This window comes from Lagopus muta, chromosome 4 (genome assembly GCF_023343835.1).
Source record: "Lagopus muta isolate bLagMut1 chromosome 4, bLagMut1 primary, whole genome shotgun sequence".
Taxonomy (NCBI): Eukaryota; Metazoa; Chordata; class Aves; order Galliformes; family Phasianidae; genus Lagopus; species Lagopus muta.
The window spans coordinates 20034003-20061250 of record NC_064436.1 but is presented as its reverse complement, the minus strand read 5'-3'; the positions used below and the strand labels follow the sequence as shown (position 1 = coordinate 20061250).

Below are 27248 nucleotides of genomic sequence, written 5' to 3'. Positions count from 1 at the left end.
TTGGAAGCATAGTTTGATTACCTTAGTTACCCTAGTCTAGGTCAATGATGAAGATTTACTGTTTGGTGCCAGGTAGGTATTTTGAGAGGTTTTACACTTGTTTTTCTTTTCTTAAGATTCTTCAGTTTGAAGAAATTTTGGCCAACCCTTCATACCGAGAGCATTTTCGAATATATATGGACAGAATGGATAAGGTGGCTTTGATTGATCTGTGGGAGTCTGTGGAGAACCTGAGGAGTGCTAACAAGGTGGGAAAAACTGCAAGTCCATGTGGCTTGTATATGAACCAGGATATCTGCTTGCTTTTAAAATAGCAATGCTATAGGGTGGGTACTGAGCAATTTTGGACTTTTTTTTTAGCTTCTTAATGTCTGGGGATAGTGTGGCAACTAAAAATTGTGGACTTCTTTGATAGTGACAATAGTTTTCTGTTTCTTTTTTGATGTGGCATCGTGACCTATAAAAAATGATACCTCATAGGCAGAAGTACTAATTTCCCTCTCCAGCAGAGAGAAAGTGTGCAATAGGAGATTGGTTTTGCATTTTGAAAATACCCAGTTTCCTGTCCTGGTGCACATGTCTCTGGTGTGCTTTTAAAAGCAATGGGTGAGGAGCTTTGATAATTTTAGAACACAGCTGTTTCTTCACTTAACAAATATCAGTGCTTACCTTGTGAAATGGACTGTTTTGCACAGGTGCACAGGCAGAGTGCCTGATCTCAGTAAGAGGTTTGCAAATATGCTCATTCATCTGGGCGTAAAATCAGCTTGATCACCCTCCAAGTTATGCACCTGGATCCAGAGCCATCCTGGTATTGTGAATGTTATTTATTATTCTCTTCATTTCCTATCCTTGCTTTGCAGGCTGAAATACCTCAGCTGGTGAGTGACATTTACCAGAATTTTTTTGTGGAAAGCAGAGAAATACCTGTGGAAAAATCACTTTATAAAGAAGTAGAGCAAAGTCTTGTGGGTAATAAAGGCATTGAAGTATTCTACAGAATTCAGGCAGATGTTTATGAAACTCTGAAGGACAGATATTACCCCTCATTTATCGTCAGTGATTTATATGAGAGATCAGTCAAGAAGGAAGAAGAAAGAAGTTCTGTCCAAGTAACTCCTGAGGACAAAGACGAAGCTGTGAGTCACCTTGACAATTTCTTTCACCATTGCTTAGTTACAGTGAGCTGGAGATGATCCTGTTTAAAGTGTGTGGAAGCATCTTCTGTCCTTGAGCTTTGGATTTCTTTTTTTTTTCTAATATGTTTATAAATATTATAACTTCTGTAGTTTCAGTGGATAAACTCAGTGTTTGCAATCTCTTTGAAACAAAACGGTACAAAATGGCTGACAACTTTAAATTAGTTAAAAGTACCTATTTTGGATTTCTAAGCCTTTTGTATTCGTTCTTTCATTTTGCTTTTTAGTATCTCAGAATGCAAGATACCTCATACAAACTCAGCTGTTTTATTTGTCAGTCAAGGAAGTCTCAGTGATTTTGTACATTTCTCTTGACACTCTCCATGCCTTCCCTCCCTGCACATACTAGGTACTAAGCGGGTCTTAAAGTTGCAAGAAAGAAAGAGAAAGGTAAAAAGGAAAAAATAGAATCTTAGCGTTTTTTATTAATTTATGGAACAAAACAATAGACTGTGTTGGAAGAATAAACTGATTACAATAGCAGTGCAACTCGAGATACTGAAACAGAACATTTCAAATGCCAAGCAGTAACCCAACAGCTGCTGCCTTGGGGCAGGCATTTCCAGTGGGTTCTCTAAATCAGTCATGCTGGGGCAACTGGTTATTTTGATCTAAGAACACTTTGACAAGGGCATCTCTCAGGCTTGTGAGCATCTTTCACTCAGGCTGCCACTTCAGGGCAGCAGTAATATCTTCGTTTTGCTCAGAACAGAGTGACATGTACTGGTTTGTCAAAAACTGAATCCAAGTGAGAAAAATGAGAGCAGAATCCAGAGGTGCTGATGCCAACCTGAGCATTTAGAAACAGTTATTCCAAAGCCTAAGGCTTTCCTGCTTGCTGTTTAAATATTACTTTAACTAATTCAGATGAGCTGCTGTAAAGAAATTACTTCCCATACAAATCTTGAGAGCTTGCTCAGTTTTTTATTGTTCGTTTCTCTCAGAGTCCCTTTTCTTGACCAAGTATTCAAGACCTGCTTTCTTTTTTTCATGGCTGACCCAGCTGTGTGTTGAGAGTGGTAGGTATGTCAGGAATGTCCTGCCCTTTTCTTGGCACTGGTTGGACTTGGGGGAAGTGCTGTTACTCTTTTTGCACAGTGCTTTCTGTTCTGAGCTCTGCCCTTTTTATTCTTTTCATGTATTTTATTCAGAGTCTCACCATTCCCACCAGTGGTGATAACCATTTCTCAAGGAAAACTGACACCATGCTTTAGGACTGAGCTAACTGTCAGATAATGTTCACTGCTGAAACAATCAGATCTTGGACATAGGCATCATCGGTTTTTCCTCTCTGTGCTTGCTTAAATGCATGCCTTGTTTGAAGGCTGTGTTTGCTGTGAAACCTTAAAGACTAAAATATGGCCAAATTTTTCTATAGGGTTGAAGTTTTTCTGCATCTTTTTAAATTACAAGCTAAGTGCGAAGTTGCTTGTGCTGTTAGAGCATCATCTAATAGAGTGATCCTAATGGCTCTGCACCAGGCTTCAGAGTATTTGGGGTGGGAATAAATTATAGCAAGTTACTCCTCTAGAAGTTTCCAATAGCCTTCCAACTATGGGTGGAAATACCAGCTACTAGCTAGCAAACAGCTTTTTTCCCCCCACGTATAAGAAGCTGCAGTTGAGACTTCGGTATGCCTGGAGGTTTCCATGTAGACAGTGAATACGGGTTGTTTTAGGGCTGGTTTGGATTTTGGTGGTCTATATTCACATTTTCTTGGGCAATGTGGGAGTTGTGTGTGTTCAGTTTCCATTCACTTTTCTGTTGAGATAAAAGCCATGTAGTGCCCTTTTGGGGGGAGGGCACAAATATGAGCCTTGATGGAATGTGAGGAGACCAAACCAGGTGAGGGCACGCTCTGCTGGTCCTGCTGCTAGTGGAACAAGATCTTCCTTCTCATCTGTCATCACTGTTTGTATCATGGACGAAGCTCCATTTAAGTGTCACAAGTAAAGACACAAAAGCAAACAGAACAAGCCTGGAGGCCGTGCTGGAGCTCTGTGGCAGATCACTGCAGAGTCCCAGGTCTGTGTTCTGGAGATCTAGTGGAAATAGAAGTTGTGCAGTGGAGATAAGGTGAAAGCAGCACAATCCATTACGGTCTCAGCTTTGAGTATGTTGATTGATTATTTGATAAATCTGATAATTTTATTGGAGGTAACTTGCTATCCTGTAATTTGTCATTATATGACAAACTTGCATTCAGCACTGTTTTCCTGCTGAAAGGCTCAGAATCATTTAATGATGGATCTTACAGCCTTCCTCTGGGAGCAGAGCCTCACTGCTTTGTAATTAAATGCAGTCTTTTGGTGAGTGGAGCCAGACTTGGTGGGAGCAGCTGCCAGCTCTTCCCTGCTGAAACTAATATTCCTGATTCTGTATGACGTTTGTGTTTCCCTGCAGGTTCAAATGTTTGGCTTATGATCTGTGGAGTTTGGAATAAAGTCCAGTGTTGCTAGTATTTATTATTTATATTATTGTAGTTAAGAAGCTGTAAGCTAGTCTCTGCACGCGTGCTTTGAAGCAGTCTCTGACTCACAAAGTTTACAGATCATGCAAAGCAGATGGAAGGACAGGGCATGCAGCTAGTATTTGCTCAGCCACATAGGAGACAAAGGCAGAGCTGGAAAAGGGCATGGATTTCTTTGCCTAGAACTCCTGATTCCTACCTTATGTTACCATCCTTTAGAAGGACCAAACTGAGGAGGTTAATTATTGCTGCTACTGTAACCTTCTCAAACCTATTTCAGTAAGATGTAAACTCAGAGATTTCCTTCTGTTAGCTTTATGTTAAAATGAGATGAAACTTATTTAGTGGAAATACCATTAAATAACACAGAAGTCTGTCCCTTGTTTGTGGATTAGATTCATCCCACCGATTAAAACCAAGATCCGTTCAGCCACAGGCAAACCTCAGAGATCTCTGAGGATGACACTGCTGATGGTGGGTGCATCACAGTGCTGTTTGCTGGATCTCAGCCTCTTCATTCCTATTTGAGGAGCTACCGTAAGAACAGGGAAGTTAAGGCAAATGTCAGAAGTTGTTAAAGAGGAAGTTGCTGAAAGGTGTGAAGTTCTACATTTTTTTTCCACGTGCTTGCTGTGCAGCAGATGGGAAAATCAGTTGGTTTGTTTCAATGACTATGAGAAAATGATTACTGAATTTAGGTAACGCATGTGTGCTTCTGACACATTTTTTATTAGCATTTCTAAAAACAGCAATAAAATCTGTTTACAGAGAGATAGGTTGTAGTTAGCTGGTTCTACAGGCTGCTAAATCTGTTTTGTGAAGGTTTGTTGGAGGCAGGACTGTGTATAAGAGCTCTGTTTTTTTTTCCCCCTTGTCTTACTACCTTCCAGCTCAGTGCTGAGTATTTGCTGTTCTGTCTGGTTCTGACTATCGAGTTACTAAGCTGTTGCTGCTTTTAAAAGAAGTGTTAATTCTTCCTGTCACACCACAGACTTACCTCAAAGGTCATTTTTGTTTGGAAGAGTTTCATGCAGATGTAGTAGAAATGATAATTTGACATTCTTTTCTTATGTCTCATATTGGATCTGCTGGTTGAAGTATATATGAGAATTTGTTAGACTAATATGCCAATAGACCTACATGTTTATCTAGAAGAATAAATGTTTTCACACGTGAAATGCATTTAGAGCAAACAAAATTTTTCCTTTTTTCACCTTAATGATGCAGTTATCCCCATCCTCTGTTTCTAGAGCCAAGGTTGTGGAGAAGCTACTGAAGAATGCAGCACAGGAATTAATGAACAGGCCAGTTATGCTGTAAATAAGCTTCGCCAACTAAACGACAAGCTTAAATATAAGAAACAGGCTCTAAATTCCATATGTAATTCACCAAAACCCAACAAAAAGGTGGGTACCTTGGTTGTCTTCAGTCCTTTTTTCATATGATGTGTTTATGTAATATCCAGTCATATCAGGCCCTTTCTGGACAAATCTGATGCCTTTTTTGTTCACCGTGTTTTTAAAAGTGCAATCAGAGCTTGGTGATAACTGTTTTTTTTTCCTATTTTTTAAAGCTACTGTCAATACAACTGCAGCTGTGATTTAAATTTTGACATAAAATAATGACCTTTCCTCCTATAGTCTTGTTGCTCTGTCCACAGCAAATCAGATTTCTTCCTTGCATCTCTGCCCACTTAGATCTGTATAACTAATTGTTTGTGACAGCTGGCTCTGAGTCCTTGCTGCATCTGCAGCGCTGCAGTGTAGGGCTGCGCTCATTAACTGCTGCTCCCTCTGCTGTCTTGCAAGTAGCACAGCAGTGTCATGGTGTCCCAATATGCAATGGGCTTGCTTAAATAAAGGAACAAAAGACCCATGAAAGTGACTTATTTCCTTTATTAAGGAGTCAGGAGAAAGCTGTGGAGAGGATACTTTCATCATCCTAAGGGGATGGCTGAAATGGCCTGGGCCTACACCATGGCTCAGGACTATGGGCTCTTCCTTCCTTCTTTTGTTACTTTGCACATGGGATGAGCGCAGCAACACTAGTCTGAACAGAAGTTGACAGCCCACTCATTCTCATTGCTCCAGGGACATATGACTCTAAAGCAGGGTGGGGGCAGTAGCTTTGGAGGCTACAATGGCCAGTTTTGCTCCCTCTGTCCCTTCCACACCATCCACCTGCCATAGCCTGTCTCTGCAGCCTGTGCCAGGGTCTCACCACTCCAAATAAATGTGGAAGCAGCTATTTTTTAATAATATGATATACCACCTCATCACATTTAGGAGCCTTCGCTGTAAAACTTGTAGCACAGGAGCACATCCTGGCAGCAGGTTGTACACAGATACCACATTTTATGTATACTTTTACCCTTTCTAGATACTGTTCCCTGGGATTTAGGTATAGATAGTTATTTTTGCTGATATTGTAAGATATGCTATTGCTCCTTTGTGAGATTGGCTGTGAGCTATGTGCTGGTGAGAACATCTTATTTATTTATATATTTTTTTTCCAATGTGTGGTTTCCACAAGAGTAAGTCCTCTGCTTTTCCTAAACTGAAGTGAGTTGAGTGGTAGCTACTTGGGTAAATGTTACTATAGCATTGTTCCTGGAAATGTAATCTATTCCCAAGCTCTTCCATCTCATTGTGTGTATCTGAAATGGAAAAATGGAGAATGCCTTCAGTAAGTGGTGTTGCAGTAATTGCAATTTCAATTTAGAATAAAACTTACAATATATGAACTGTGTAATAAATAATTCTATCTAATGTGCCTCTTTTATCCTGAGAGTGTGACAGTATCGTGCCTTTTGTTTTTCGTTTTAGTATTGGAGCTGATCTTTGAGGCTAACGTTATTGTACAAGTGTACTGTCATCATTTTCTTTTGCACATAAATTGGTCTTCACATCTTTTTGCCTTTCTGAGTAGTGGCCTCAGAAACGTGACTGGATGTGCCACCCAAGCTTTTTCTTCCCGGTGGTAATTGATAAATCTTCCTCTGCAGATTGTTTCTAAGCTGAAGGATGAGATCACTCTGATGGAGAGAGAGCATAACGATCTTCAGTTGCACATTGCAAGAACAGACTGGTGGTGTGAGAATCTTGGCATGTGGAAAGCCTTCATCATCTCAGGCGAGGTATGGTTTTTATGGGTCTTCATCCTCTGCAGCAGCTCAAACTTGCAGAAAGAGAAGGGTAAAAAAATTGCATATGCTTTCCTTTTGCCTTTGTGTATGTGTGTGTTCTTTGTATTTGCTTGGCGAGAAAAAACAGTCTCTTCTGCACTCCTTTCTTTCCCAAGTGTTTACTGTATTTTATATATAAACATTTCCAGTGCCCAGATTCTGTTGTAATGGAGTTATTAAAACACCTGTGTATATATGAGCAGGATTTGGCATTGGGTAAACTAGTTTGCTATCTTAAGAGCACAGTTTTTCATTAGAGCTGCCTCATGCTATAAATACCGTGCTTCTGCACTTGAGCATGATTGTCTCTCCAGTATGCTTCAAAGATATGCACACTTTTTGCACTTTGTATTACAATATGTAATGGTATTGCAGTTTCAAGGGACTAGGATAGGATACCCAGAAAGAGAGTGCTTTATATCTGAGAGTAAGTTGCTCAGATCAGCATTTCCATTTTTCAGAAATAGCTGTTGTGAGATATTTGCAGGAGACTTGCAAACACAAACCCAAAGGGTGGGGACCTTCCTGGTAGACACTGTTCCCTCTGAGCCACGTGCTGGAAGCTGCTATTCAAGCAGTACTTTTTGCAGTGTTCTGGCTGAGAAAGCAGGAAGGTAATTCCCGAAATAACTGTGCTTGGAACCAGGCATGTTTTTGGAAGTTGAATCTGGTGCTGTGTGTTCTGCCAGGATGCTGCTGCACTTTTTCTCTAGAGAGATGTGAAACCCAGAAGTCAGATAGGGTTTCCCAGTTTCCAAGGTCAGATACAGGAAGAGTGCATTGCAGAGAATGTTCTCCTGGTGCAGCTGAGCAGTTGTACAAGACGCAGATATATTTTAACTGTGTACCTTCTGCACTGGCATCGCAGCAGCTCTTCAAATCACCTGTCATAAGCATTAAGCATTGTCAGACTTCCATGGGCTTCTTAGAAAATGTGTCATAATTCTATGAATTTTGAACTCTATTCTTCTATCTGGATGAATTAAGTCATCTTAAGAATAAATAAAAGTCTGGAAAGCTTAAATATATTGTTACTTCCCTCAAACAGGTGGGGTGAGAATGGTGTTCTTTCTGCTACTTGCCTATATATTAAGACAAGCACGTGACCTTTTGGTATAGTTTTCAGTTTGAGTTTTCTATAGATTTTCTGATGTATTGCCTTCACAAAGAGGCTTAAATTTTGTGCAGTGATGGTGAGTGAATTTGCATGCCACTCTGGCAGCATAAATTGTTCTACTGTTTACTTTCACAGTTGTACCTTATCTGTATTTTTGTTGGCTTTTTTGTTTTTCCCCCATAAGGTTTCAGAAGAGAATGGAGAACAAGTGCCCTGTTACTCTGTCCTAGTGAGTTTACAAGAAGTCGGTGGAGCTGAAACTAAGAACTGGACTGTTCCCAGGAAGCTCAGTGAGTTTCAGAACCTACACCGGAAGCTCAGTGAGGTATGAATCTCAAGGGAGGGAGAGGATGTAGATTGCTAAAAGCTGTCGGGTCGTATATGGAGAAGGGAAAAAAGCCAACACTGAATAACACACAAAAATATGACCAGTTCTCCAATCTTTGGCTTTCACCCTTTCTAGGTTCATTATCCATATATACGTTGCCTCTGCCAAATGTACATGGAATTATTTGCTTTTTTTTCTTAATAACGAGTGTTTTACTGAAGTGACCCAACATCTAAATAATCCACTTGCACCTGTCAGTATTTTGAAAAGTAAATTTTTTTCTCTGGCTCCTGGAGAGGTATTGAAACTGACACTCTTTGAACAGAGGAGATTTCCCATTAATTTGCTCTACCTTTTCTGTCTTGTAGAAGATTGATAATGGTGGTGTTGGGAGTTGCAGAAAGGTTTAAATGTGTCAGCCCACAGTGGGTAAGGGAAAGGTGTTTTCAGCATGCTGAGCAGGATATGGAAGGCAGATGAGACTACAGAATCTCATTTCCATTTAGAACTGGCACCGCTGTTGTTTTTCTGCACATGCACATTAAGTGAGTTGCCCTTTCTCCTACAGTGCTTTCCATCATTAAAGAAAGTTCAGTTGCCTTCACTCAGCAAGCTGCCCTTCAAATCCATAGACCAGAAGTTCATGGAGAAGTCTAAGAACCAGCTTAATAACTTTCTGCAGGTAAGAAAGCAGACCACAGAGTGATGAAAGTACCAGAAGTTAAGACAGCTGTATGTTCATCTCTTCTGTCCTATGTGGATTTGATGACCACAGTTATTTTCCTTTTACCACACTTTTACAGCCACTATTTGGAAAATCCTAGTTCTCCATTGTGCTTTGGTGAATGTATCCATCTCCAACACCTTCTGCTAGTTTCTGAGTAATGTCTCTGTCCTTTCTGTCTTTGTGGGGTCTTAGTGTGCCGTTTAGGTCTTTATCTTCTATCTTCCCCTCTCTGTTCTTTCCAAATAAGACTTCAGATGGTCCATTTTAGAGACTGCACACTCCTGCCCCATCTTGACTGCAGCGCAAAGGGTCAATGGTGTGGCAGAGCGTTTTCCTTCTTAGTCCCAAGTTTGGTGTGTGGCCAGTTAGCTTGAGGGGCTGTCAGCAAGGGGGGGGAGTTGTGCCTCTTGCAGAGTGGAAGAAGTGGCTTGGCTTCTGTGGGAGTTGGGTGTCCGTGAACTAGGCTAATACTGCTGAGATTGCATTAATTTAATTGAATGCAGTGTGTGATTACTGTTTTTAGGTCACCTAGAGCCTCAGGTGGAGAGCCTTGTAATTTAATTTATTTAAAATAGAAAGGTATTCTTGGAGTTCAGTTTTGCTTCTGTGGACAAATTTGGTCTCAGGTAACACCACAAATTACATTCACAGCATTTGCTTTTTATTTTACAGCACTCTCTATATGTATGGCTGCTTTTTAAGATAGGTTACTTGAATTCTCAAGCATTCTGTGTTAGCTGGAAGATATCAATATGAAAAGTGTGTAAACTTCAGAGTTACCTTCCTATTTGCCAGTGACTTGAGGGACAACCAAATGTTGCTGTTTGCCATGAACACTTCTCTTGGGAGTAATGTTATCAATCATCTGGATTCTTACAGTTAAGATGAAGGCTGAACTGGAATTGAGTTCTCAGTATGAACTTTACTTATTCTTAAACTGATAGGATTTCAAACTTGGATAGGTTGCCAACTTGTTGTGTCCAAAAACATTATTGAAAAGAAATGTGCGAAAATTATAAACTAGGTGACTGTGAATCTTCATGTTTTTTTCCTTAGGTGCTGTCATGATCCTTTACCAAAACGTAGGTGGCAAGCTTTATGTCCTTCTCTCTTGTCTTCCTTCCTACTCCTGATAGAGCTGTGATATCCCTTGCTCCCTGATGGTTGTACAGTGGTTGCCCATGTTCTGAGTAGTGCTGCTAGTGCCAGCAGCAACAGACAGTGTAAGAACAGCTTCTGCTAACTTGACCAGTGCCATTTTGGCACGCAGAAGTCTGGTGGCTACAAAAAGGGAATTTCTTTTTCCTCTGGCTCATCCACTGCCACCAGAAGCATTCTAAAGAGTGGGTTCTCCTGTCCTGTGAGCAAGAAGAGGTTGGCAGTAACCCTGCTGGAATTACAGCCTGGTTTGAGGGCTTGAGGCAGTCCCTGTGTTCATGTTCATTCTTTGCAGGGATGTGTAGCCTTAAAAGAACTTCTGTGAGATACTTGAGAAATTCAATTCATGGCATACAGGGGTGGAATTCCTTAAAAGCTTCTGTGCCTGCACACAGACAGGTGGGCACTCCCAGGTGTGTTTGACTGAAGTCAGGTGTCTAAAGAAAAGAACTGAATAATGCCTTCGGAGTTGATGCTCTCTCTGTTTACTAAAAGGAGAGCATAGAGCAAAACAGCTCAACTGGGAGGACTGGCATTGCTAAGTGTGAGAGTCATCTAAAATGCATGAAGTTGAGATGAGTTTGGCTGATAGGAGCCAGTCCTCTAGAGGTAAGTTAATTTGATTGTTGACTAGCTAAGAAGTAATTAATAGTGAGTCCTAGAATTGTCATTTTTAACTACAACACGTAAAAACTAATTTCTTACAAATTAGAACTTCATGTTTTTAAAAATGAAGTTGTCGGATTAAAGGCTTGCCAAGCTGCTTAAAATAAGATCATCAGAGCCAAGCATCTGTCAGACATAGATTATTTTTTCTCATTCTACTTTTGAGCTATCTTAATCGTTAAGTTTCATTAGCTGGCCTGATGCACTTTGTTCCTTACAAAGTAATAGTTAATGTGTTGTTTCTGTCTCTGTATTCCTTTCACAGAAATTGCTCTCTGATGAAAGGCTCTGTCAAAGTGAAGCACTTTATGCCTTCTTGAGCCCCTCTCCAGAACACCTCAAAGTGATTGATGTGCAAGGGAAAAAGTCATCTTTTTCACTCTCATCATTTTTAGAGCGACTTCCTTGTGACTGGTTTTCTCATCAGGAGGTGAGTTATCTTCCCAGATTTAATTACTTAGCCAGAGTAAGCAGACAGAGCCATTATTGTAATACATTTGAATGGCAGGTAGTATTGGAAGGCGTTTTTGAAAGGTCATTTTTAATTTGCCTTTAGCGAACAAAGATTCAGAGAGAAGAGCTGCCTATGAATTTATAAGGTATTTTTAATAAATTTCCTGTCCTCTGACACACAGATACACATATAGGTAACTGTGGAACCTATCACAAATGAATGAAATGCAGTCTATGTGGGATTGTTTATTTTTTATTAGTATTCCTGCCTTCTATGCTTTAGACGTGCATGTTTTAGGGAGTTTTTCTCTTAAGAGACTTCTCTTGGCAGCAACAATTTATGGAGCAAAGCTGGCTTTGATGAAGAATGTCTGCAAATGGTGGTACAGGCTCACAGAGGGAATTTGTGTATGTGGATGGTAGCCCATGTGGCCAAACAGGTTGGCATATTTGATACTAAGGCATAAATACCTCTTGTCTTTGAAAACACAACAGAGAAAAGATGAATGACTAAAATAGCTCACTGACTAAAACTAAAATTCCATGGCGCTCTGTCATGTGTTGCTGGGGTTATAGATACACGACCTCCAGGGAACTGCTTCCATCACCAGTTGTATGTTATGTGAAACAATTATTTTGCTAAATGCTGTAGTTTTCTGCAGTGAATGGGCCTCTTCAAGGCTAAGTGGAGTTAGGGAAACTTGTATGGAGCTGGCCTGTGAATAGACAAAAAGGTGGTCTTGCTACTGTCACGAATAAGAAAATCCTGAATGTTTCCAGAATTGCACTGCATTCACACCTGGGCAATGAATACATTGTATTATTTCAGAGGAATTAATATAAAGAAAGTTTGAGATGCTTGTTTTAAGTTTTGAAAGAAGTACTTCTGTTCTTCTAAAGATGGAAAATAGTTCATATTCACCATACTGACTAATAGGTGGAAGTAGCAAAAACAAGGAAGCTGTTAGCTAATTAGTACTGTTAGTACTAATTAATAGAAAAACATCCTCAAAAAAAAAGCCAGATCATGTGTGTATTACATTATTTGATCGTGTCGTGTTTTATTCCATATTTTGAACTCTGAAGAGCATGCTCTCTTACAACTTTACATCTTGTCTCATGTTATTCAGGTATGTGCAGGAGCAACAATATTAACCTCTTGAGTGCTGCTTTCAGGATTATATATTGCAACAATTTCAGATCTCAGAAACCTGGGGTTCCTTAAATGGGGCTAAATTTGGAATGGAATTAAATAAGAGGAAAAGTACAACTGATAGTACCTAGAGAGAGGTTTGGGGGTTCACGAACTGTTAATGGACGTAGAAAATGCATCCCTATAGTATAAGAGTTACTTACTGCATTTTCTAAATGGGGGAGGATTCACTTGAGCAGAAAAATAGAACGGGGACCACAGAGGGGTCATTGGATTTGCCCTTCTGCTCTGAGTAGGCTCAGCTATACCAGCAACATTACTGTCAGGTCTTTATCTGTGGTGTATTTAAACCTCCAGTGACCAATGGATGCTCTGCAGTCACGCAGGGCAGTGTGTCACTCCTTGGTTATAAGCCTGTTCTTACCATCTAACCCAAATCTCACCGTATTCAACCAGCTCAGCTCTTGTCCTGTCTGCAGCAAACAGAGAGCAGCCTAGTCCCTTTCTTTAGAGAAAATCTCCATGTTTGGGTGAGGATCATGCTCTTTATCAGGAGTTACTACTTTCCTTGGGTCTTTTACTCATTTCTTAGAGCGAGCAGCCCAGCATTCCCTACCACGTTCTGTGTAGTTGTCACAGTTCTGCTCTGCACTTTCCTGATCATCCACGTTTTTCTTGGAAATATGACTGATTTTGAAACACGTTGCACCCACTGAGTTCTCATATGCCTATGTATGAAAATCTCCTTTACTTACGCTCACAACTGTCTGATGGACAGCATTCCTGCCTATGTATCATGCTGTTATGCCTGCCTTTTGCACAGCAGTGTGGCCCTGGGATCTTTCTCCTGTACTATTATCAGTATCAATATTTTCGTTTCCTGCATTTACACAGTGAGTTATTGCTGCTTTGCAATGCTGGGCATTGCAAAGGTGGGGTTTGGAGGATGGGAAGAAGGTGTAAGATGTTCTGGTGTACAGCTGAAACACTGTAGGATGGGACTTTAAAATCACAGAACAAGAGGGTTGGAAGGGACCTTGAAGATCATCCAGTTCCAGCCCCATGTGCAGGTAGGGTTTGGGTGATAGACAATTGAAAGTCCATCACTGTTAGGCAAAGAACAAAAACAAATTAAGAGAAATTAAGTCATGAAGGAGGTTTTCTGGACCAGAAGATGAGAAGGGAAAAAAAAAAAAAAAAAGCAGTATTGAAGAAATATCACTCCATGCCTACATTGTCCCTCTGTTCTTAGGAAGAAATTGAAGAGGACAGTGACCTGTCGGACTATGGGGAAGAGGTGGATGGAAAAAGGGACTCTATTGCTGAGCCGTGTTTCATGCTGATTGGGGAGATTTTTGAGCTGCGAGGAAGTAAGCTGCAAACCTGCTTATTTGCTAGTGGAACCTGTTGGCCAAGAAATCTGGGGTGCTTTGTAATTCACATTTTTCTATTTCAAGAAGTTGAAATGTTCTTGAAACTTCTGTAGCCAGCTAATCTGGCAAGGAGCTGTTTTGCAATAGTCCTGACTTTAAAACTTCAGAATGAAAGTGCTATTGCAGTGTAGCACTGCAGTAAAAATGTCACTGGCAAAGCAGGGAATATGGTTTTTCATTAAAGAAAATGAATTTGGAGAAAATAGGGAAGTACAACAGCACATTATCTGTATGTGGGCTGCAGATTCCAACATACAATTTATGAGGAAGGAGAGACAACTCCATCGCAGGATGTGCCACCAATGAAGCAGTGTGGTTTTAATGTCCGTTTCAAGTGCATTATGGATGCATTTCAGTTCTACGCTTTGTATAATGGCAAAGATGCTGTAACTATGGCACCTTTTCCTACCAGATTTTTCCCTTCTTTATGTAACTGAGTGATGAAAACTATTTTTGGTTCTATTTGAATGTGGAGCCACACTTGACACTTTATAAAATTAGGTACAGGGTAATTATTACAAAATGCAGCCCCTTCCAAAAATAACAGATGTACATTCCAAATATAGGCTTTTCTTCTAATGGTGGTGAACAGCATGAAAGAAGTATTAGACTCTAATTACTAGGAAGCACTTGCATTTGTTCCTTTAATTGGCAATGGAAAGCTAACTGTATGAGTGAGAATGCTTTTGGAATTGCAGTGCTGCTGCTGCTTATACAGCATTGTAGTTGTAGGGTACAGAAAGTCTTCCTTTTCTTCTAGCACAAAAAGTGGTTGGGCAGTTTCATGGTTCAGTGCACTTCAGATATTCTTGAACATTAAAGCTTATGGTATCAATGGCAAAAGCATAATGCAGATGTGTTTCTGTCATCTGCAGGACTTAAAAACTGTATCGCAAACGGTACAGGGAAAACAAGAAAAAGAGAGACTCACGTACCATTAATTAACATTTAATGCAGGGGTGGGTTTTTTGGTTTGTGGCTTTTAGGGGGGTGTGATTATGGATTCTGTAATGTTAGTAATTCCACGACCTTCATTTCCTGTCCTCTTTCATCATTCCAGTGTTTAAGTGGGTGAGAAAAACATTAATTGCACTAGTACAAGTCACTTTTGGAAGAACCATCAACAAGTAAGTGCCTGTTACTTGAATTGAACCTGCAACATTGTTCCACAGGGGAAAGACTGAGAAGAATTGTTGAGAGTAACAGTAATAATAATCTGGACACTTTGTTGTATATGATAATCCCCATTTGTTTTCCATAGCTCAGTTTACAGATAGGTTGAGTAGAGAAGCCACAGATGTGGCTTATCTTTCAGCTCATTTACCCAGGACTTTTTCCCCTACACAGGGCTTGACTTTTGAAAGAAATCAGGAGACTGGAATCCTAACAGACTTCTCAATGAAGCAGCCTTACATTTGAGATAAGCTGCTGCTCTGTTTTTCTGAATGACCTGGCTCTGTGAAGCACTTTGTGGAATATGTATTTGCAGGCTACACTGAAGTGCAGCCTTCTGTATATCTCAATCAGATTATCTGCAGTGATCTCCATTTTAGAGCACAGCTGCTCAGTACAGCGTGCTGTAATGCTGGTGGAAGTGGCATCGGTAAATTGAGATAGTTACATGAAGATAAGCATTGCTTCCATTGTTTTTTAGTAGGGGAAAAAAACAGATTTGAGTAAGATGTGATGTGCTCACTTCCATGCTTTTTTACAGGCAAATCCGTGACACTGTACACTGGATGTTCAGTGAAGCAATGCTTGTTTACTATATTGGCGTGTTTCGAGATGCTTTTTGGCCAAATGGAAGACTAGCACCACCACCAACTGCCAAGAGTGATGAACAAAGGCAAGAGACCAAACAGCGAGCACAGCAAAAACTACTTGAAAACATTCCAGGTGAGAACACCTCCATTCTGCTTAATCCCATATCTAATAACTAGTAAGGAAACCAGTTAATCAGGTCCTGTTCTGCTGCATTTTAGATTTTTCCTTTGGAGCTATAAGTCATGCTTATTTGCATAAATAAGTGTAATTTTGGCCTTATTCTTTGCTTCTCCCATCTTTGTCTGGTAAATGGCAGAGGCTTGGGTAGTACCAGAGGATAGAAGGTCCAGTGTTCCTGGAGTTTGCACATAATACTCATTAAGAAAGCTAAGTGAAGTCTGGGTGCTCTCTGCTATATCCCAGTGAGCAAACAGGAGGTGGTTTTGTTGCTTGGAACTACTTGACATACAGGAAGAGTGGCACCACAGCCATTGCCACTTGCTCTATCTACCCATGTTGTCATTGTTGTGTGATGCTGTGCATTTCTGAGAAGAGGTTTCAGGGCATTGAATATGGAGGGACCTGCAGCCTGGACAGAAGCACCCCAGGCAGAATGGGGTTTGCAGCGCTTTCCTTTCATGCCCTTTAATCACCACCAAGTGAGGCAGCTTCCCCTTGAGTGTGCATGCTTCTGGGGCGCTGTCCTAGAACAGCCTTCCCTAGTAGGTTTGGGTTTTCTTATTTGTTTTTCAATTAGAAGTGATGCTTCAGGATATATCTGAATTTACCTGAAATTAAAGACGAAGCACTGGATTTATTCTCCACTGTAATTTAATCCAAAATGTAGATGATAGACATAGACTTCCCTCATCTGCTTGCTTCTGAGAAGTATTTCTGGGAAGGTGGAGAGTAAATCTTAACTGTTGAAGGAATTCTTTGTGTCTGAAAGTATATTTCAGTGAATGGATTAATAATGTTGGCCATTAGACATGACTGTGTGATGACTACGTATTGCATTAAAACACTTAAAGAATATTGTCACCAAGATGCATAAACTATTATTTGACTCAGCTGACTTGAGAGTGAAGGGTTACTTTCCAACCAGTGACCTGAGTTACCTACGTGTTTTTAAAAGGCTGGCGGATGGCATCTATACACCTAATTATCTTCTATGAAGGGCAGCATTCCAGCCTTATGTATTTTTGGGTGGTAGTGTTGGTTGCACACTGCCTAGCAGGAGTGAAGCTGTACGCTGAAGTCATGTTTGTTGCAGATACTCTGCAGAGCCTCGTTGGACAGCAAAATGCCCGCCATGGTGTAGTGAAAGTGTTCAATGCACTGCAAGAAAGAAAGGCCAACAAGCATCTACTCTATGTGAGTAACCAGAGAAGTGGGCTTTTAGTTTTAGAATCTTCTTAATTGTTGAATTCCACTCAGAGTTAAAGCCCAGGGTGTGTGGTTTTGCACACATAATGGTAGTATGGTACTAATCTCTGCAAGTAACTTTTTTTGTTCTTGAGCAAAGTCAGAAAAAACATACTCACTTCATCATCCGAATCATTCTGAGAAACAAAAAGCTGTTTAAAATACAGTACTGCTTTTGCCTATGAGAATCTCCACACATCCGAGCCGCCCATAAGTTACGCACTGATTTATTATAGCTGAGAAGCAGCAGACACTCACTGCATTGCTTGGAGAATCCGAGGCTTTCAGAAGAGCAGTTGCATGGAAGATGAGCAGAAGGACCTTGTATGCTGCTGTTACCTGTGATGTTCTGAATATATCAGAAAGGTTAAAAGAAATGCTAATTTGGCATCTGTATTCAACCTCATCTCTTCTCTGTTTTTCAGGTTTTGCTGGAACTGCTGCTAACTGAACTGTGTCCTGAGCTACGAGCTCATTTAGAGCAGCTTAATGCCACTTAGGTTTGAATCTGCACAAGTGGACCACTAGAGAAATGTCTATGTCCAATAATAGACATTAAACTTATTTTCCTCTTTTCCATAGAGGGCTGAGGACTATGATTATTTTTAGGGTTTTTCTTTTTCCTCTCGAGATTTTTTTTTTTTGTGAAGTAAACATACTTGAAAAGATCTGATGCTGTAGTAGGGTAGACAAAACAATGTTGTATAGTTGCCAATTTTTATTTAAATTGTTCTATTTGACTACTCTTCTGTTTCAAATATAGATTGAAAAATAAATGTTCATATAAGCTCAAAGAAACCAGAAATATTTTAAACATTTATGAAAAGAAGTTTTGCTTATAGTGGTAAACTAATGAATGTTGTACAGTTCTAATCTCCTCGCTGAGGATTTGAGCATTCCTTTTTTCTTGTGCATTGAAAAAGCCTTGTTGTGCAATATTACATGTAAAGCTATTGTGAAAATTTTATCAATTTTGTTTTTACCAAAGATTTCCTGTAGTTTGAAGCACTTGTAAGCAATAAATAACAAAATTCAATTTCAGTATTTGATGATTAGGCTGTACTAACAACTACTGAATGAGTTTGACAGTGCTAGTTTCATACGGAGTATTTACGTTTTACAGACTTACTGGAGTCTGTGTACAAAATACACATTTTAAACTGGTATCTCCAACCAGAATGCCTGTGCTAAACACAGGGTCAGAGATTAGTGCTTCTGTGAATGAGTAAGTAGACATTCAATTACACTATTCCAATAGCTTCCCTGATATTACTCAGGGCTCTTTTACTCAGTTTCAGGCAACCTTCAGAACTTTCCCTTATTTTATACAAAGGAAAGAAAAATGAAACATCTTCAGTGTTTTTTTATGTAAAAAATGTGTAAATATGGTCTTAAAGCTCATCTAAACAATTAAACATCAAAAAGCTCCGGCTGCCATTCATTACTTTATTTCAAATTCAGTGTAACCATGCTCTTTGAAAAACAAGACTGACCACTAAAACCCATCTGCTGTAGTGAAATCCGTGTTTTTACTAACATCTCACCTCCTTTTGCCACAGAGCTGAACAGTTCTCAAGTGACAGCACAGCCCTCAGAAGCAAGCTTTCCTGCACATGCCAAGCTTTACAAGTAAACAGGTATTTAGAAATGTGCAGGCTTACCACAGCCATCTGTAAAACTTCCCAGAGGTACCATGTGATAAAAGGTTCAGTATAATGCTATTCAGGCATACAACACTCTTAACCAAAAGGTCTTCCAGCTGTTTCTAATACAGAGGTAGCATAATCACATTATGAAGAAGGATAGAAAAAATGGGCCTAGTGTGGCCTAGAGACATGCTTCCAGACTGATGCCTTTTCTTCTGTGTTTCTGTAAGTAGAATTCACTAGTAGTAAAAATTGGCATGTAAACTGACAAAAAGTTTACATAGAGACCACCTTCTGAATTGGAATCTCTCTGGTCCATGGGTAAAACATGTTAGGATGGTTCAGTAGATGTAGATGAGTTAAAAAAGCACAAAAAAGAAAGTATACATGTCACTAGCAAAGCTAAGATTCAAAAATGGAATTCAGCACAAAGTCATGAGCTGTGGATGGGCTGTATGTGAAAACTAGGCAAGTTTGGGTTCAAGGTTTTCAAGTATTTCTCTGAAATACTAAAAATGCAAAAAGCATACCATTCATTTAATTTGGTTCAGTTTGACTTATATGCTGTATAGCAGTACTGTGTCCTTATCAGAACTTGTCTTTAATACCATTTTAAAAGTCTGCCTTTGCCATGTATCTCAGTTATGTGTGAGCTTCTTGCTTTAAATATCTCAGTAAATTTCTTTTAAGTTATACGAATTAGAAATTCAAGCACTAAGTGAACAGTCTGTAATTGAATATTAAAAATGACTTATTGTAGGAAGTTTGTCTAATACCTGCCAGAACTGAAGGAAACACTTAAATTCTTCCAAGATTAGCTTTCAGTTCAAGCTCAGAAGCAACATCGGGATCCAGAAGGCAAGCCTTTGAAAACAAAGAACATGAAGTAGTAGCTTGTAGCCAAAAAAAAATTGTACACTGCCAATACAACACTAGTAAGGCTGTAAATTTTTGTATTTCACATCAGAAAAATTCAGTACTTGAAAATGAGCATGCTCAACTCCAATTGTTAGCCTTAGTTTCATTTTTTTAAATACCATTGGTTCGGCTGGCACCACCACCACCAGCACCCTAAATCTGCTTACAGACTGGTCATTTTCGTTCAGTTCCATCATATACGTCTGTTTCAAAGCTGGGTAAAAGAAAAACTGCAGCTGTGCAGTTATTAAGAACAAAAGAAACCCCACTATTTTCAGTTTAGTTGAATTTAACAATGATTAACAACAATTATTTTTCAGGTACAAAAGAAACTGAACGTACCCACAACTCCAGTCTTCTGGTTTTACAATTGCCCTTTAACTTTGACTCCTTTATGTGGCCTGTCCCTTCTCTAGGACTGTAGATGTAGAGATGCATGGCACCAATCAACAGATATAATTTATTTTTATACTGAGCAGTTAGTGATGCTTACTTATCAGTAGCATATATGTTGATAGTGAATGGTGAGTGAAAGCTGTAATCTTCTGCCTGTAATGCTAGACTAGGCAGAAGACAAGGGGGAAGGACCATACCCACATTACACCATGCAGTAATGGAATGCTGGTGTACTTTTTCCACACCTTCTTATCTAGGACTACTGGGGAAAGTGTTCACAATGGCCAACCTTGTGTTTCTTTCCTGATCTCAACCTATCCTCTGAAAGGCTTTTCACAGCAAAAAAAACCAAGATGTTTTAAATTATGAATTCAGCTGAATGCTTGCCTACTCTGCTAAGCCTTTTCTATCAGTGGCTGCCATAAGTAAGGAGCCACAGAAGTTGCCAGCTGCTAGCTTAACATTTGCATAAATAACTCTTCATTTATTTGGACTGCACTCAGTTGGGCCCTGAAGTATTTTACTTGCAGAAACAAATGATCTCTGTATGCAGAAATCACAGAGCATCTTAGCAGGACTGCTTCTATGCTCCCTCCAGTTAGCATCATCATCTTGCCTTTACTTTTAGGCATCACGAATGTAATTTAGTTTTCAGAAGGCATTATTAGTCGTCTTTTTCAGGCAGTAAATCTTCCTTCAACATCAGTACTTATTTAGGAAATGTGATCTGTTTTTTCCCCTATGTATCAGTGTTAGTAGCTCCTCGATCAATAAAAATGTAATAAAAATGATAAAATTACTTGAATAATTTAGGGAGTTCCATCTTCCAACTTACTAAGCTTTGTGTTGACTTCTATGGAATTTTTTGTTTGACAGTATGACTTGTTTGTTGAAGCAAGTGGGCAGACAGTATCCTTCAAAGCTATGAAGTGGTTTTCAATATAATTTTATTACTCTTCATTTTCTTGCAGAGTATTTAAAATATATTATTTAAGCTAGAGCCTTTAATAAAACAAAACAGCAAGTTTGAAGACTCACATCCAAGGCATCACTCAATCTCAGGAGGTATAAGTTAGGCTGCAAGGCTTTAGAGTCATAGAACCATCAAGGTTGGAAAAGACCTCTGATCATCCAGTCCAAGCGTTCACCTATTGCCAGTATTGCCAAAATGTTCCTTGAACACCTCTAGGGATGGTAACTCCACCACCTTCCTGGGCAGTCCATTCCAGCACCTGACCAGCTTACCTTAGAATAGTATTTTTTAGCAGCAGCTTCATCTTTCTCTGTGCCTCGGCCAAGATGGAGGCACCTAGCCAGGTAGAAGGCAGCTATAGCAACCCCTTTGGCTGCATATGCAGGGAGACAATCAGTCATCGTTGCTAGCATCTCGATGTTGTCATTTTCTGTAGTCCTGTTGTAGGATTTAAGCGTTAGATAATGCTATTGTGAGCCACAATTGAAGTCAACTGCCTGGAAGGCACACGTTCCAAAAGACCAGCTAGCCCAGACTGAACAGCCATCAGCACGTTTGCAGCACAAGCAGAAAACAAAGCAGCTTTATCTGAGAAGACCATTCAGCAATGAGCAGAGCAAACAGCACTCACTGGTGAACTACTGCTGAATTGCCAGAGCTGCTGCTATGCAGTGGCATATACAGGGGTCAAGTAATTACAGAAACCACTTGCATGCAGATGATGACTATTGTGTGGTTCAGGCTCAAAAAGTGCATACACAGTATGCATCCCAATAAGCAGCAAGCGATGCAAAGTTGCAAAGCTAAAGTGCGGTGGCTTGGCACCACTTGCAGCAGCCACCTCTAGGTCCCAGGCTGTGCTGCTCAGAGGGATTACTGTGGGTTCCCAACCAGTGACAAGGCAAAAGATAGCGGGCAGAAATGACATGAAAATGGAGGCTATGGAGAACAGAACACTTCTAGGGGTTTAAAATAGGAGCCCGGCCCAGACTGTGGACAAGGAGACAGGAAGACAGGGCTCTACCTGAGACTAATTCAAGACTGGTTTGCTTCACAGCATCAGGAAGAAAAGTTCATCTGTTCTGAATAACTGAGAACCCTACTGACTTAATTTTGGCAGTGGTCTGCTATTCCCCCTTAAAAATGAGGTCTTGCAATTCATTATCTCAAATGTCTCCTGATCTTAATACAAGTTTATGAACTTAATAACCCCTTTCATTTAAGTAGTAAAGGTAAGTAGTAAAGTAAGGTCCATCATCTTATATGAAAATAATGAGAAATAAATCAAAGTTAACCTTTTGGCTATGGCAGCAGCTGTTGAGAAGAATCTTCTACTGTAATAATATTCCACAAGGTGGCCTTGAGCATAGATGTTTCCTCTTTCTGCTGCTGCTTTCAAGCACTTCAGAGCAGCCTTACTGTTCCGACGTATACCTTGTCCATAGAGATACATAACACCAAGTGCACCCTGTGATTCCAGGCTTCCGTTGCCACATGCTTCTGAGTGCCAGAAAAAGGCCTAAGCAAGAGGCACAAAGTTGTTTCCTGTTTATCTCAACGAATGCTTTGCATTATCTAATTAACTTCTGATGTGATGATGTATTCACTTCAACTGGTTGTCTTGCACACCGTTTCATTAAAACCCTTTACATCAACCAGTCAGTAAGAAGTGCTTATATGTAAAAGAAAACAGAGTCCCCAGAAGGCTTTTAAACCTGCATCAATTACTGAGAGCTGTCAACCAGAAACACTTGCTTCATTTCTGAAGGGCATCAAGGCTGCCAAAATTTTAATCCACTCTATCTTTCTCTCTGATATTCCTACTAAACAGAAATCTCAGCAAGCAGTGTCAAGCCAGTCCAAAGGGAGAGGTACTGACCATCTCCTTGTTTGGGCTTAAATGAATGACAATGTCTAGGATTGCTTAGAATACAGTTTTAAAGAGTCAAATATACTGCCACAATCTTTCTGTGAAATCCAAAATTAGTTGGGACTCATGAAATTTGTAAAGGGTGCAAGTGGGCTTTACCTTCTTCAGATCCTTTAGATCTGGCATGGAATAAAGCATTCCTAAAGTACTCTGGGCCTTCACGCTTGCTTTTGGATTCCCATGGTCTGCAGCAATAAGCCACAACCTAAGAAAACAGAGACAAAGAAAGTTCAGTAGCAGTATCTCAGCATCTTCAACTCATCAGAAAAATTACTGTCTGCAATCACCTTTCAGCCTCTTCAGTTGAATGCTTAACACCATATCCTTCATAATGTGCTCTGCCAAGATTGTACGCAGCTGCAAACCTTAAGTGTCTTGCATCTGGGGAATCAGAGTAGAGTATTTTCTTCATGTATTCCACTCCCTTTTCCTACAATTGAGGTGTTAAAATCATTACATTTTGACTGTAAAACCTCTCTTAAATGTGTGTGGACAGTGTGGCTATCAGTGAGATTCTGACATCTCATTTACCTAAATACCTTCCACATTTGCAATTTTTTGAAAACGATTATATTTTTGTCTAAATTGAATTGTCTTATAACTATTCTAACAAATGCTGCTTTTAAATGGCTATTATTCTATAATATACATGAATCTTTATTTTCTAGTGCACTCTCAAAGATTACTGGAGGTGATCAAAGCCAGGTTGGATGGGGCCCTGGGCAGCCTGGTCTGGGACCAGATCTGGAGGTTGGCGGCCCTGCCTGTGGCAGGTGGGTTGCAGCTTGGTCCTTGGGATCCCTCCCAACTCAAGCCATTTTATGATTCCACTTGGACACTGTAACTTCATCTCTCTTCTTGCCTTACTTCCAGAACACCAGAAATGCTGCACCACTTAGCAAAAGATGCTGGCTATTTGCAAGTCAAACAAACAGATGTGCTTCTACACGAAATCTAACATTTTCACAGAGCAGGACTTTCTCTGTGCCTAACATGGTAACAACAGAAGTCTTTAAAGTGCTTTGATGGTTTAAGGAGCTACTTCTGGGATATGGCAATGCTTTACACTTGGAAATACAGTTGTCTGATTTCTATTTTTACAGATTCCATTTTTATCTACACTGCTTGTTAAACATTAACAAATTAGTAACAATTTTTAAACAAGCGACATTGCTTCCATACAGAGTACAAAGTCTTAGAAGTGGTACTTTAAAACAAAAATTACCATGTGTATTTTTCAAATAAGCCTGTTTCATTGTACCTGGTTTTGAAAATTTCTACAGCCCAGATGCCTCCTTTGATGATGCTTTGTGAGCATCTGTACCTTATGAAACTATTTCTAAATCAATGACTTATTTATCTTAAACTATCAAGTTTATAAAGAACCTTTTAGTAATTAAAAATTGCTATTAGAAGAAAAGTAAAAAGTAAAACTAGATTACTCACAGGGTCCTTATTAGTGCCTAGTCCATCGTAATGCATTACACCAAGCTGATACAGTGCCTGAAAATCTGTGTCCTTGTTTTTTTCAAATTGTACGAATGCTTCTTCATACCTCCCCTGGGAAAGAAGGATGAAGATACAGTGCACCAGATGAGGAGTACAGCTTACCTCTCCAGTCGATCTCCTCATGCCGATTTTCAGACTGGAGCATTTCACTCACAAAAAAGAACAACAAAACGCAACTACTGAAGTGGCAGAAAATGGAGAGTGAGTTAGCAACTACAAGAACACTGGGAAATGATGGAAGCACTTCCATCGAAGGTTTTATCGTTTTCAGGTGTATGTACAAAAAAACCAAACACCGAAATATAAGTAGTGATATGCAAATGCAGGAGAAACACGTGCTGAGAATAAACATGCACCGGACTCAAGAGAGCTCCACTTGATGGTGAACTTCAGTGGACCACAATGTCTTGACATGGAACTCATGCAGGAGAGGGGAAGGGCATACAGTTCAAACAACTGCTTCCGCCCTTCAAATTTAGTCTTTTGCCTTTACTACTTTATGGGTTTGGTTTTTGTCTTCAGTGTTGTTTTTTTCCCCAACATACATACTAAAAACAAGGCATGTGCAGGACAATATAAGCCCAAGGATTCTGCAGTCTGTCTTATCACCTCACCCACAACTCGCTCACCCCATTCTGCCTTCCGCAATGACCTCACATGTTCTGCCGTTGTGACAGGGTAAGAATATAATAGGATTCACTAGGTTTATTGAATAAACTTGGTTTCCTGATGAAATATGGTTTCTCCACCTGCTTGCACTTGTTGGAAAAAATCTCAAAGAGCATTTGCTCCTGCAATGGATTGAAGAAGAAAATGTATTTAGAAGTACACAATAAAACAATTGCAATGTAAGAGCTAACTGACAAACTGGCGCTCTTACTAAAACATTGTTATATAGGCATAGAAAAATACTAAATAAAACCAAGTATATCTTGTATGGTTTGGTAAAACAACACCAGACTGCCAAAGCTTAGAAGTGAGCAGCTGCAGGACAGCAAGACACTTCACAATGAAGAAATGCCCGATGTTCATACAGTCCACTCATCTGAAAGGGGAAAACAGTGCCTACTTGCAGCCAGGTGATGTGTCAGATAATGAAGTGTGGCAGCACTTGTACTCTCACTTTTCCTCTGAACTCAGTGCTGTGAGTGAGGCGTATCATAGGGCTCTGATCAGGTGCTGTTTTCTTCTAACATCTGCAGTGCTATGAGAGCATGCATTTTTAGGCAATACAGATGTATGCTCTAAAATACAGAAATGGAAACCTGCTCGAGCAGAAAATTGAAGGGTGGACAACAGTTTGTAACATGGACATCTATGCCAGGTCAAGAAACAGACAAGCCTGCCCTCCTTGGTGCCACTTTTACTCCTGTCAAAGGCAATAATGAAAGCATGGAGCACCTGCATGGAACACGAGGAAGATGCCCACCTGCTCCCGCTGCCAACCACAAGCCTGGCTAACCGATGCCCCTTCCTGCACTGCTGGCAGAACCGAGTCCACTGCCCCACAACACAAAGCACAGCGGGTGCTGTTCACTCAGCTGGCCAAGACTCAGCTCGGGCAGCAGCTGTGCAAGAGTGGGAACATGGTCATTTCCATGGGGAAAAACAGGCACGGGCATCTCCTGTTGTTTTTTATGGTGTCATTTACCACTAAAACTGAATGTAGCCATTTAATATCTGACTTTAAAAAAGGAAAACCCCAACCTCTTCATAGTACCGCTGTCCTCTTAGAAAGCACGTCCAGGGATCTCCATCTTCTGCTCTCCTTGCCAGCGAGGCAGCATGGCTGTCGTCCCCTGCTCAGAAATAAGCACACGTTTTTGGTTTTGTTTTTTTCCCCAGAAGAAGGGGACAGTAAGCAAACTAAAACAAAAGGAAGACGAAACAGAGTGCTCTGCATGACGCGGGTGCCTGCACGATGGCGCACTGACAGAGGCGGAAACACCACCACACGGCGAAGGAAGGGCACAGGGACAGACGCAGCCGTCCCAGGCCTTCCGCGAAGGAACCTGCCCGACCCCGTACCCGACGGCAGGCATGCAGCCTCGCTGCGCGCTTCCATGGCGGCCCGCCCCGCCCCGGGCGCCGTTACTGCCCGCCCCGGGCGCCCTACGGGGGAAGGCGGGGCGGTGCTGCTCGCGGGCCCGACGTTGGAAGGGAGTGGGGCTGGCTGGTATGTTTAGCTTTGCCTCGAAGAATCCCGACTCATACAGCAACAAAATCTGGCACCTTACAATGCCTCGCTCTCCTTGACCCTGGTGGTGCCGAAGTTGGGTAGTTCAGCTCCATTTAGCCATGTCAGCGTTAACCTGCTGAGCATGTGTGATTTACAGAGCATTTTTTCCACTTCAGTGTGGCTGCTAAGGCTGTAAATACACAGCACGTACTCATGGTACAAACCGCTGTACACCTGCATGCTGGAGTTATACACACCGCATGCTGTGTGTTCAAGTCATAGAATCACAGAATCATAAAATAGCCTGGGCTGAAAAGGACCACAGAGATCATCAATTTTCAACCCCCTGCTGTATGCAGGGTCGCCAACCACCAGACCAGGCTGCCCAGAGCCACATCCAGCCTGGCCTTGAATGCCTGCAGAGATGGGGCATCCACAGCCTCCTTGGGCAACCTGTTGCAGTGTGTCACCACCCTCTTCTGAGTGAAAAAACTCCTCTGTAGTAACTTAAAAACAAAAACAAAACAAAAAAAACCCAACACCATTTTAGCAGTTACATAAATAAATTTGGTGTTGCATAAGCTGTTAGCAGATACATACATATTGAAGATTATGCTGCT

General features: G+C 40.6%; 2 protein-coding genes across 5 annotated transcripts in view; one reads left to right on the top strand and one right to left on the bottom strand.

Moving 5' to 3' along the window:
- SNX25 (sorting nexin 25) overlaps positions 1–18505 on the top strand; it is a 58112-nt gene extending 39607 nt beyond the window's left edge. For both annotated transcript variants that reach the window (XM_048942192.1, XM_048942193.1), the window contains exons 8-19: positions 117–248; positions 864–1139; positions 4920–5075; positions 6674–6805; positions 8155–8295; positions 8867–8980; positions 11115–11279; positions 13708–13825; positions 14949–15015; positions 15603–15784; positions 16926–17026; positions 17503–18505. In XM_048942192.1, the coding sequence (XP_048798149.1) occupies positions 117–248; positions 864–1139; positions 4920–5075; positions 6674–6805; positions 8155–8295; positions 8867–8980; positions 11115–11279; positions 13708–13825; positions 14949–15015; positions 15603–15784; positions 16926–17026; positions 17503–17577 (1659 nt within the window). In that variant the 3' untranslated portion in view covers positions 17578–18505. The remainder of the gene's footprint in view (positions 1–116; positions 249–863; positions 1140–4919; positions 5076–6673; positions 6806–8154; positions 8296–8866; positions 8981–11114; positions 11280–13707; positions 13826–14948; positions 15016–15602; positions 15785–16925; positions 17027–17502) is intronic.
- Positions 17033–26631, bottom strand: LOC125692098 (LRP2 binding protein). Of its 3 annotated transcripts, XM_048942205.1 has the most exons (9): positions 26478–26631; positions 26157–26248; positions 24387–24500; positions 23228–23370; positions 23040–23145; positions 22306–22529; positions 21283–21448; positions 19500–19587; positions 17033–17426 (listed from the first exon to the last, which is right to left on the bottom strand). In XM_048942205.1, the coding sequence occupies exons 1-8, from the start codon at positions 26512–26514 to the stop codon at positions 19522–19524; spliced, it is 948 nt and encodes a 315-aa protein (XP_048798162.1). In that variant the 5' UTR covers positions 26515–26631; the 3' UTR covers positions 17033–17426; positions 19500–19521. The 3 variants fall into 3 exon arrangements, with proteins under 3 accessions (XP_048798162.1, XP_048798163.1, XP_048798164.1); XM_048942206.1 differs by lacking the exon at positions 26478–26631 and having other exon boundaries at positions 24387–25240; positions 26157–26471; XM_048942207.1 differs by lacking the exon at positions 26478–26631 and having other exon boundaries at positions 24387–24628; positions 26157–26471.
- Positions 26632–27248: the final 617 nt, after the last annotated feature.